This window comes from Stegostoma tigrinum, chromosome 7 (assembly GCF_030684315.1).
Source record: "Stegostoma tigrinum isolate sSteTig4 chromosome 7, sSteTig4.hap1, whole genome shotgun sequence".
Taxonomy (NCBI): domain Eukaryota; kingdom Metazoa; phylum Chordata; class Chondrichthyes; order Orectolobiformes; family Stegostomatidae; genus Stegostoma; species Stegostoma tigrinum.
This window is the reverse complement of record NC_081360.1, coordinates 75,444,665-75,456,885: the sequence shown is the minus strand read 5'-3', so window position 1 is coordinate 75,456,885 and position 12,221 is coordinate 75,444,665. Positions and strand designations below refer to the sequence as shown.

Below are 12,221 nucleotides of genomic sequence, written 5' to 3'. Positions count from 1 at the left end.
GATCTCGCCATGGGAAAATCTTGAAATGAAAGCTTTCCTTCGTAATGGTGAACATGAAACTACTGTTGATTGTGGTAAGAAGTCATCTGGTTCACAAACATTCTTCAAGGAAGGAAATCTATTCTCCTTTCCTAGTCTGGCCTACCTGTGACTTCAGAGCCATAGCAATTTAGTTAACTGCCCCTGAAACGATCTGGTGAGCCACTATATTCAAGGCAATTACAGATGGTTTAACAAATGCTGGTTTTGCAATGATGTATACATCCCCTCAAAGAATAAATAGGATCAAAGTGGTGTTAAATACAATCCCAGAGTGGGAAGGAATTATAAACCCTGAAGGGTAACACAATCATCATGGGCTCAATTATAGAACATTAAAATACCCATTCCTTGTGGTTATTTATAAAAATTCTTTCGGCATTACTTTGCTGACTTCCCTGGATTGCCTTTTAACAAACGTTTTTGTTAAAAACAAAACCAGCAGAACCAAACTTTTGCACGCTTTGAGTGGAGAAAAGGAGTAGAAAGGAACAAACGTATCAAAATGCTTTTACATAATGAAAATTGGTATACTGGCATGGTGCATTTAGATTTCAATGCTGCATTCTAAAATTAGTCTTGAACAATAACAAAATATGCTGTGGGGAAAAAAGGAGACAGATAAGAAAGGCTGGAGAAAAGAAATAAACATTTAAACACAAAAAAATGCAAAGGAAATATTATAATTTTTGAGCTTTGATTATTAAAATTCTTATTTTGGTTTCTGGTGGACAGTGTATAATTCCAAAATATAGTTGATTGGGTTACAAGGTATGTATTTCTACATAACAATAGAACAAGTTAATTTACCCTTTTTAGCAATTTATCCCATAAGGTAAATTGACACAGCAAGCCTTTGCAATAAAACACATAATTATCAGCAACAAGTATTTGCAATAATATTCACCTACTTCACAGAACAGTGTAAGTTTATCATCTGGAAGAAGGCCATTTGCTTCATCTAGAAGAAAGTCTCTACGGATAAATTTTTTGAAACCCCAGTCCTTGCCCTGGACAAATCGGTATGCTCTTTGACTTTCTATTGGAAATAAATGAAAGGAAGGATATCCATGACAAATACCAAAAAAAACCAGACATGAAGCATCACATGACTATAACATCAAATGCTAGGAGAATCTGCACACTCATAATTCCTAGCAAAAGATAAACAATGAAGAGGAAAGCATTCTTCTTTATGTCTAGTAAATTTCAACTATGTTTCAACAAATCTTTTTCTTTCTGAAACAATAACTCTTTCACGTTTGTTTGACAACCCACCCCACATCTATATGTGGGATAAAATGACAGAGTAACAATCTCCTGCTTTAAATGAACTCAAGACAAATACTGTGGATTGGCAATGAGGGTGGCTCCTAAAACCATCCAGTTGGTGTGACAGACCTGCAACATATTGGCCTTGATGCTAAAACTGAAGTCGTCATCCAAGATGGCAATTGGGAAATCAAAGGAACTCCTAACTTCAAATATAAAGCACATCAAATTTCACAGAACTAAGTGACAGTATTAAAGTCAGGACGAAAAGAGGCAATACCGGCTTGCCTTCATTAATCAGAATATCAGTGGGGGGGGTCAATGTATAGAACCTCAAGGATGACAATTATGGCTGTAACTTGAGCTCTTACAGCACTAAGCTTCAACCCAACTTAGTAAAAACTTTCGTGTAAAGTTGGCAGTAAGAAACAAAATACTGAACACAATACTATCCTGCTGTCCTGTAGGACAGCAATCAACTCATGAAAATAGTATTCTACCTGCTAATGCAAGATTCTTTAAAACTAAACACTTCTTTGGGTTCTCAACAACTCAAATTGAACATATTGGATTTTGGCAAAGGAGTTAATTGACTAGCTGAGGGTAAGACAGGTTTTATGCACTTAGTATGGAGTGATGATAGCAATTTCTGAATAAACAGCTGGCAACTTTGCTGGACAGAAATAGTTCAGAAGAAGTAAAAGACACTGACTTAAGACAGCCGCACAAGTCACCTGACTAAATCAAGCTAAGGAAACCTTAAATAAACAAGGGTAAGTCTGAGCCAAAATTAACATTAATATAATAAGGCATAGAAGAGCTCTTATGGCACAGCGATACAGTCCTACTGCTGGGTCAGAGATACAGATTCAAGTCCCACTTGACCCAAAGGTGAGTCATAACATGTCCAAACAGCTGATTTTAAAATAATTAAAAAGGCATTGGAACTCAGATCTGTTCCTAGTTGATTCATGCTTTTCTGCATGTTTCACCTATTGCGATGAAAGTTGCATGTAGATTAAGCTTGAAACACCAAAAGCACATGGTTCCACCACATTTATTCTAATTATAACAATTTGTAACCATACAACATCATTTCATAACACCATTAATTGACAATTACATCCCAAAGAAAATTCTACGACATTCTCATGTTCAGTCGGTGCATAGGTCAAAAACAGATCATTGGAGCTAATTAATTAAGATGATTATTTATTGATTGCCTTCATGAAAATTTTAAAATGGCTATTTAAGGACCTTAAATCAAACAGAGTCAGAGCACTGTCCCCCACCATCAAAAAGGCAGGTTGGTGCTGAATTGGGAATGGGGACTTAGGAAAAGGCAACTTTGTGCCAATAAACTGAGCTGCAATGAAGGCTGTACAGGAAAATAAAATCAACTAGAGCTAGCACAGGAAATAACAGGCGGTTTCCTGTGCCAAAATACCATTCCACGAGTAGACTGGGCAAATGCAGCAGGACTCAGACATTGATGAAAATCAACCAAATGGAATAAATTCCTTTGAATACACTGATAGGGATCAAAATTTAATGTACCATGCAGTACCAACACTAAACTTCATTTTAGAGCAACAACTCAACTCTGACTGAAATAAAGTTGATTTTACAACTGGAATAGAAATCTGGACACACTCCAGAACTCCCCAATTTGTATAAAATGTCTGATACCATCACAAGGAACAACAAACAGTACAGAAACAGGCCCTTTGACCCACCAAATCTGCACTGACACATGATGCCTTTCTAAACTAAAAATCTTTTGCCTCTACATGGTCTTTATCCCTCTATTCTCTCCCTACTTATATAACTGTTAAGATACCTCTTAAATCTCCATTCTGTCTGCTTTTACCACCTCCTCTGGCAGCACATTCTGGGCACTTACCATCTTCTGCATTAAAAAAAACCTGCTTCTGACATCTCCTTTAAACCTTCCCCTGTTACCTTAAACCTATTTCACTAAATAATTGGCATTTCTACTCTGGGAAACCTACACCAACCACACCTCTCAATTTGTAAACTTGTACCTAGTCACGCCTAAGCCTCTAACATTCAATTGAAAACAAATCAAGTTCTGCCATTCTCTCCTCATAGCTTATACCCTCCAAGCCATGCAACATCCTGGTACTCTCTTCAAAGTGTCCACATCTTTCTGATAGGATAGGACCCAAACTGTACAAAATATTCCAAATATGGCCTAACTAAAATTCTATACAGCTGCAACATGATGTGCCTCAACAAAAGCAAGCATGTCATATGCCGTCTTGACTACCTTATCCACTTGTGTTGCTGTTTTCAGGGAACTACGACCAGTACGCCTGGATCCCTCTGTATGTTAATTTTTCTAAGAATTTAACCATCTACTGTATAATTCCCACCTATATTAGACATTCCAAAATGCATGACATTGTATTTGTCCCAATAATTTCAATCTGCTATTTATTTGCCCAAGTCTCCAGCCAATCTAAACTATAAATCTTTTGCCTCTATATGGTGTTTGCTGTATCATTTGGCAATCCTCCTCACTATCCTATATATTATTGTAAACAACAAAGATCCCAGCACTGGTCCTGACAGAAGATAGGGATCTGATTTTTTCCCTCTTTATTCATTATTGGGATGAGGGCATCACTGGCTAGGCAGCATTTATTGCCCATCCCTAATTCAGCTCAGAGTCAACCACATTGCTGTGGGTCAGGAGTCACATATAGATCAGACCAGGTAAGAATGGCAGTTTTCTTCTCTATAGGACACTAGTGAACCAAATGGGTCTTTCCTGACAATCAACAATTGATTCATGGTCCTCATTAGGTTCTTAATTACTGATATTTTATTGGATTCAAATTCCGCCATCTGCCACAGCAGGTCACCAGAATATTAGCTGGGTCTCTGGATTAACAGTCCAGCGACTATACCACTGGACTATCACCTCCCCGTCATAGGTCACAGATCTTCAGGCAGAAAAAACACCGTTCCACTGCTGAGATAGTAGGAACGCTGATGCTGGAGAATCTGAGATAACATGGTGTAGAGCTGGATGAGCACAGCTGGCCAAGCAGCTTGGCCCGCTGTGTTACCTCTAACCCTTCCACTGCTACTGTCTGTCTTCTATGATCAAGCCTATTCTGTATACACCTTACCACAGATCCCATGCTACTTCACCTTCTATATTAGCCTGACATGAGGGACCTTGTCAAAGGTCTTACGAGTGTTCACACAGACAACGTTCACCACCCTACCCTCATCAATCACCTTTGAGATTTTTTGAGGAAGTGACAATCAAGTTTGTGAGACATGACCTCTCCTGCACACAGCCATGCCGCCTATTGCTAATATGTTCAATTTTCCCAAATGTGAGAAAATCTTGTCCCTAAGAATCTTCTCCAATAATTTCACTATCACTGACATAAGGCTGGAGATTTCCTGGATTATCCTTGTTGCACTTCTTAAACAATGGAACAGCACTGATTACTCTCCAGTCGTCTGGGACCTCTCCTGTGACTAAGGAGGCTATAAAGATTGTGTACAAGACCCCAGCAATTTCCTCACCTGCCTCCCTCCCTCAGTATTCTGGGTTTGATCTGTTAGGACCTGGGGACTTGCATACCTTAACACATTTCAAAACATTCAACATCTGCTCCTTCTTTACATCAATATGCCCTAGAATATCAACAAATCCTTCTCTAGATTCATCATCCTCCATTGCCTTGTGAAAACTAAAGCAAAGAATCCATTCAGGACCTCACTCATTTCTCTAGCTCCACATAAATATCCTTCAGTGGACCTATCTTTCCCTTATAGAGCCTCTAACTCTTGACACAGGTATAAAACACCTTAGGGTTTTCCTTATATCTGTTTGCCACCGACATTTCATGGGCACTTTTAGCCTTCCTAACTCTTTATTTAAGTTGATTCCTGCTTTCTTTATATTCTTTGAGGGATCTTTGAGGATGAGTTTTGAGGGTGGGTCACTGGACCCTAAACATAAACTCCGATTTCTCTCTGCAGATGCTGCTAGACCTGCCGTGAATTTCCAGCAATTTCTGTTTTTTTTTCATATTTCCAGCATCCACAATTCTTTTGGTATTTTAGACTATTTACATATTGTTTCAAAAAACCCTCTTAGATCCATCAAACTATCTTCCCAGAGATAATGGGAACTGCAGATGCTGGAGAATCCAAGACAACAAAATGTGAGGCTGGATGAACACAGCAGACCAAGCAGCATCCACCAAACCAATCCGAGCCCCAGCACTGAAGGATCTCTGACAATATAGAGGAAGGTAAAATCACCCATTACAACAGCCCTGTTGCTTTTACATTTTTCCATAATCTATCCACATATTTGCTTCTCTATCGCCCAGTGGCTGTTGGAAAGCCTGTAGTACAATCCCATCAGTGACTGTACCCTTCCTATTCCTGAGCCCTACCTCAAATGGTTTCACTGAATGAACCTCCCAAAGGTCAGCTCTCAGTACAGCTGTGAGACTATTGCAATGAGTATTGCAACACCCTCTCTACCTCGTGTGAAATATCTAAATCCTGGAAAATTAAACTGCCAGTCTTGTCCCTTTCTCAACCAAGTCTCTGTAATAGCTACAAAATAAGAATTTTATGTACTAATCCAAGCTTTAAGTTCATCTACCTTACCTGGCGTACTCCTTGTGTAAAACATATACACTTCAAACCGCCAGATCTACTGAGTTCGGTAATCTCTCTCTGTCTGTTCTCCCTCTTAGCCTTGGTGGCCTTAATAACTAACTCCTTCTTGGTCGTTTTTCTTGCTGACCTACTGCACTGGTTCCCAACCACTGTCACAGCTTAGCTATAATCAAAATGCCACATTGATCAGCACTTATGTCCTGGACTCCAATGAATATTGACATTGACAAAGACACAAAGGGTGTTTTTTTTAATCAAAGTCAGGATAAAAAAGTCATTTTTCTGGAGGACTAATAACAAGGGTATCTCTGACTCTGATGTTTGATGTAGAAATACTGTGGAAACAGCAGGCTGGAAAAGTTAATGCAAACAACATGCTCATGTTAACAGAGCAACTTCAGTTGTGTATTCATAACAAACACCGTCTTCCAGCAAAAGGGCAAATACAAAACAATACAGAGACATCCTAGATCAAAGCACTGGCTTATGTCATTGTTTAGCTCAAGGATCTAAGTGATGCCTGCCTCACTTGAGCAATGAGGGGAGCTGGTACAGATTATAGACTTGTTCAATCTGAGATAAACATTTATTATTTTGTTCCATTCATTCTGGGGATGTGGAGATTGCTGGCTGGTTCAGCATTCATTGCTCCTTAGAAGGTGGCAGAGAGTGGACTTCTGAATTGCTGCAGACCATGTGACATAGGCAGATCACGATGTCATTAAATCACAAGGGCGCATGCACGCAGTCACAGCCAGTAATGCTGCAGTTAGTTGCTGACATCAAAGGAAAGGAGCAATCAAATTAGGGTTTTTCCACACTACAAATACTTGTGTGACTCCTCACTGCTTCACACCCACACACCATCTCTGGGCATAAAGCAGTGAGTGGGAAAGGGTCAGTATGAAAGTTGGGAGGGAAGTAGCTACAGTAGTAGCAAGTAGGATGATGAGGGGCACTGAACTGAGTGACAGCAGGAGAACCAGACTCTGAGCACAGTGAGCAGAATGAGGAAGGCAGGAGCGCTTTGGGAGTCAGTGCCACAGTACATGCTCACATCATGCAATCATAGACTCAGAGACGTACAGCAAGGAAACAAAGCCTTTGGTCAAACTCATCCACACTGACCAGATACATTAAACAAATCTAGTCCCATTTGCAGCATTTGGCCCATATCCATCTAAACCCCTCTTAGTCATATACCCATCCAGACGTCTTTTAAATGTTGTAATCATACCTTACTTCCTCTGGCAGCTCATTCCATAGGCACACCACCCCACCTGTGAAAAAGGTGCCCCATAATAAGTCCATTTTAAATCTTTCCCATCTCACCTGATACCAATGCCCTCTAGTTCAGGACTGCGCCCCCCCCATCAACAGGGAAAATACCTTGTCTACTTACCCTGTCCATACCCTTCATATGGACATCTGTAATGTCACCCCTCAGCCTCCGATGCTCCAGGGAAAATAACTCTAGCCTATTTAGCCTCTCCTTATAGCTCAAACCCTCCAAATCTGGCAATATCCTTGTAAATCTCTTCTGAACCCTTTCAAGTTTCACAACATCCTTTCTATGGCATGCAGTATTCCATAAATGGCCTAAACAATGTCCTGTATAACTGCAACATGACCTCAATGCACTGACCAATAAAGGTAATCATATCAAATGCCTTCTTCACTATCCTATCTATCTGCGACTCCAGTGTTAGAGAAGTATGAACTTGCACTCCAAGGTCTCCTTGTTCAGCAATACTCCTTATGATCTTACCATTAGGTGTAATCAGCCTCTGATTTGCCTTCCAAACTGCAGCACCTCACATTTATCTAAATTAAACTCCATCTGCCACTCCTCAGCCCACTGGCCCATCTAAGATAACGAAGTGTGAAGCTGGATGAACACAGCAGGCCTAGCAGCATCTCAGGAGCACAAAAGCTGATATTTCGGGCCTAGACCCTTCATCAGAGAGGGCCCATCTGATCAAGATTCCATTGAAGGGTAAACTTCAATGTCTACTACATCTCCAATTTTAGAGTCATCTGCAAATTTACTAACCATACCTATGTTCACATCCAAATCGTTTATACAAATGAAAAGTAGGGGACCCAGCATCGATCCTTGTGGCACACCACTGGTCACAGGCCTCCAATCCAAAAAGCTTTCTGAAAAAGGGTCTAGGCCTGAAATGTCAGCCTTTCTGTTCCTCTGATGCTGCTTGGCCTGCTCTGCTCATCCAGTTCTACACCTTGTTATCTCCAGCATTACCCTCCGTCTTCTACCTTCAAGCTGGATCTGTATACAAATGGCTATGTATAATGGCTATCATGCAATCTAACCTTGCTAACCTGTCTACCATGAGGAACCTTATCAAACACCTTACTGGAATCAATATAGATCAGGTCCACCGCTCTGCCCTCAGTGATCCTTTTTGTTACTTCTTAAAAATACTCAATCAAGTTAGTCAGACACAATTTCCCACACAAAAAGCTATGTCGGCTATCCCTAATCTGTCCTTGCCTTTCCAAATATATGTAAATTCTGTCCCTCAGGATTCCCTCCAACAACATGCCCACCACCGATGTCAGGCTCACCAGTCTATATATTCCTGACTTTTCCTTACTACCTTTCTTCAATACTGGCAAGAGGTTAGTCAACCTCCAGTTCTCTGGCACCTCACATGTGGCTATCAATGATACAAATATCTCAGCAATGGGTCCAGCAATCACTTTTCTAGCTTCCCACAGCGTTCTATGATACATCTGATCAAGTTTCAGAGATTTATCCATCTTTATGCATTTTAAGCCGTCTAGCACCACCTCCTTTGGAGTATGGACTTTTTCCAAGATGTTGCCATAAATTTTCCCACGTTCCATATTTCACATATCCTTCTCAGTAAACACTGAGCAAAATACTTATTTAGTATCTTCCCATCGCGGTTCCACATATATGCGGCCTTGCTGATCTTTAAGGGCAAAAGGATAACTAGGGAGAAAATAGGGTCCCTAAATTTATTTGTAGAATCCCTTTGGATTCTCCCTGAGCCTATTTGCCAACGTTATCTCATGTCCTCTTTTCTCCCTCCTGATTCCCCTTTTAAGTGTACTCTGACTGCTTTTATACTCCTCTAGGGATTCACTTGAGTTCTGCTGTCTATATCTGACATGTACTTCCTTCTTTTTCTGACCAAAACCTCAATTTCTCTAGTCATTCAGCATTCCCTACACCTACCAGCCTTGCCTTCACCCTAACAGGAACATATCTGGACTCCTGTTATGTCATTTTTGAAGGCTTCCCATTTTCCAGCCATCCCTTTACCTGCAAACATCCGCCCCCAATTAACTTTTGCAAGCACTCACCTAATACCATCTAAGTTGGCCTTCCTCCAATTTAGAAATTTATCTTTTAGATCTGGTCTATCCTTTTCCATCACTGTTTTAAAATTAATAGAATTATGGTCACTGGCACCAAGAAGTGCTCTCTCACTGACATCTCTGTCAGCTGCCTTGCCTCATTTCCCAACAGTAGATCATGTTTTGTGCTTTCTCTAGAACATACATCCACATGCTCAATCAGGAAATTTTCTTGTACACACTTAAATTCATCTCCACCTAAGCCTAAAACTATGGCAATCCTAGTCTATGTTTGGAAAGTTAAAATGCCCTACCATAAAAACCTTATTACTCTTACAGATAACAGATCTCCTTACAAATTTGTTTCTCAATTTCCTGCTGACTGTAAGGAGTCTACAGTACAATCTAAATAAGGTGATCACCCATTTCTTACATCTCAGCTCCAGCTAAATAAATTCCATGGACGTATTCCAAGGAATATCCTCTCCCAAGTATAAATGTAATGTTATTCCGAATCAAAAATGTCACTCCCCCCTCTTCTCTTGACCTCCTTTAGATCTTTCCTATAGCATCTATACCCTGGAACATTAAGCTTCCAATCTTGTGCATCCCTGAGCCACATCGCTGTAATTGCTATGATATCCCAGGTTCATTTTTCCAACTATGCCCTCAGTCGATCTGCCTTGTGTGTTAGGCCTCTTGACTTGAAATAAATGCAGTTTCATTTACCAGTTCTGCCTTATTCTCTGCTTTGCTCCTGCCAACCCTGGCTGTTTGACTTGCTCCTTTCCCCAGCTGTACTGTCTCAGGCTGATGTCTTTCCTCATTATCTCCCTGGGAAATACCAACGCCACCGCCAACTAGTTTAGATCCTTCCGAGCAGCTTTCACAAATCCAACTGCCAGTATATTAGTCCCCTTCTAATTCAGGTGCAATCCATCCTTCTGATACAGGTTACCTCTACCCTCGAAGAAATTCTAATAATCCAAAAATGTGAATACCTCTTCCCTGCATCAGGTCCTCAACCACACATTCATTTGCTCTATCCTCCTACTCCTATCTTCACTAGCTCGTGGCACCGGGACTAATCAAGGCATTACTACCCTCAACGGCCTCCTTTTCCAATTCCTGCCTAACTTCTTATATTCTGTCCTCAGAATATAATCCCTCTCTCTTCCTATGTTGTTTATTCTAATGTTTACGATGACCACCTGCTGGTCTCTCTCCCCTTTGAGAATACTCTGCACCCTCTCAGAGGCCTCCTTGATCCTGGAACTAGGCAGGCAACACACCATTCTGATGTCTTGCTGTCAGCTGCAGAAATTTTTGTCTGTCTCCCTGACTAGGAAATCCCCTGTCAGAATCAGCTGCTTGGGACCTGATGTACCACTTATTACATGAGAGCCACATGAGAGCCAGTCTCGGTACCAGAAACCTGGCTGTGAGTGCTACATTCCCTGAGAGTCCATTAGCCACTACATTTTCCAAAACAACATACTTGTTTGAGATGGGGATAGCCAGAGGAGACTCCTGCATGACCTGACTCCCTCTACTACCTTTCCAGCAGTAACCCATCGACCTGACTATACCTTCAGTTCATCTCACTTTCTGCAACTACCATCCATCACACCCCCGAACTCATGTAAATTCATGAAACAGTATTGATTTCAAGCTCAGGTGCACACTGATGCTGTCACCAGTGCTAACTTCATCTGCTAGTGAATTGGCAGGAGATCCTCTGTGGATAATAAATTAAACTATTTGGATGTTGGCTAAGTACACTGAAGGATAATATTGCCAGTAGTGTAACAATCCTTTAGGCTGGATACCAACTGCTCAAAAGCAGTGAGACTTAAAAATCTAGAAGGCTTGTCGTCTAGTGTTGAATTTGAAACAAGGCTGTCACTATCTTAAAGGATGAACGTCAATGGTTCATGCTGAAACATTCTTGTAAAATTCCTGGAAACATTAAAGAATCTGGCAATAAATTACTAAACATATACAATACAGATACAATACATACAATGCCTTTCAAAATGTGTTGGAAAAAAATTCTTGTAAAGGTGGTGTAATACATACATAAGAACTTACCCATAGCTTTTGTTTCTTCCCTTTTTGCGTTCAATAAAGAGAACTTAAACTTAGCTCGAACTTCACTTTTTGGACAACTAACTAAAAGCAAATATAAGGAAAGGTAGTCTTTGCTTTCTTCATCTAAACCCTTTGGGTTTACTCTGAGGCACCTGTAACATACACATTTAATAAAAATGTTCCAGTTAAGAAGTTGCTGAATAATACTGCAATTTATCCATTCATTAAGAATGGAATCGATGATATCCATTAACATTTCACAACGCACAGAATAATCCAGAAGACCCATGAAGTGTATAAGTTCATGCCAACATGACATACATTGAAAGCAAAACTACAAACCATCTTTTTAAGATATTGGTAAAATATAAAAGTATATTAAGATTTTTTTTCCATAGTGCCAGATAGTTTGCTGATTACAGAGGCAACTCTGAATTGGAGAACAGTGAGAGAAGATGTCTGCTATAACAATCCATGTCAGATGAACTATGCCATTAGCTCATTTGATCAGTGTGAAGTATACGGTTTTCAGCAAATGAAGTGGACTGTGTCTTGAATTTTTCCCTGCATTTTTAAAGTCTCCTTATGACACAGACTTTGAAGAAAAATTCGGAGGCATACAAGTCAAAGTCCTAATCAGTTTATTTGCCAGGTGAGTGTCATTTCCCATGTTTCAAGTTAATATTAAAGGAGCACTGCAGTGTAATGTTTACAATACAAACAGAGTGGACCCTGACATTGGCTCTGGAATAAATTAGGTCTTGACTTCACAACAAATAAGAGAAATCGCT

At 40.2% G+C, this 12,221-nt stretch overlaps 1 protein-coding gene across 8 annotated transcripts in view; it reads right to left on the bottom strand.

Moving 5' to 3' along the window:
• The window catches only part of spopla (speckle type BTB/POZ protein like a), a 198,277-nt gene that overhangs the window by 20,680 nt on the left and 165,376 nt on the right, over nucleotides 1–12,221 (bottom strand). For all 8 annotated transcript variants that reach the window (XM_048534638.2, XM_048534634.2, XM_048534633.2 and 5 more), the window contains 2 exons: nucleotides 11,431–11,582; nucleotides 951–1,078 (listed from right to left, as the gene is read on the bottom strand). In XM_048534638.2, the coding sequence (XP_048390595.1) occupies nucleotides 951–1,078; nucleotides 11,431–11,582 (280 nt within the window). The remainder of the gene's footprint in view (nucleotides 1–950; nucleotides 1,079–11,430; nucleotides 11,583–12,221) is intronic.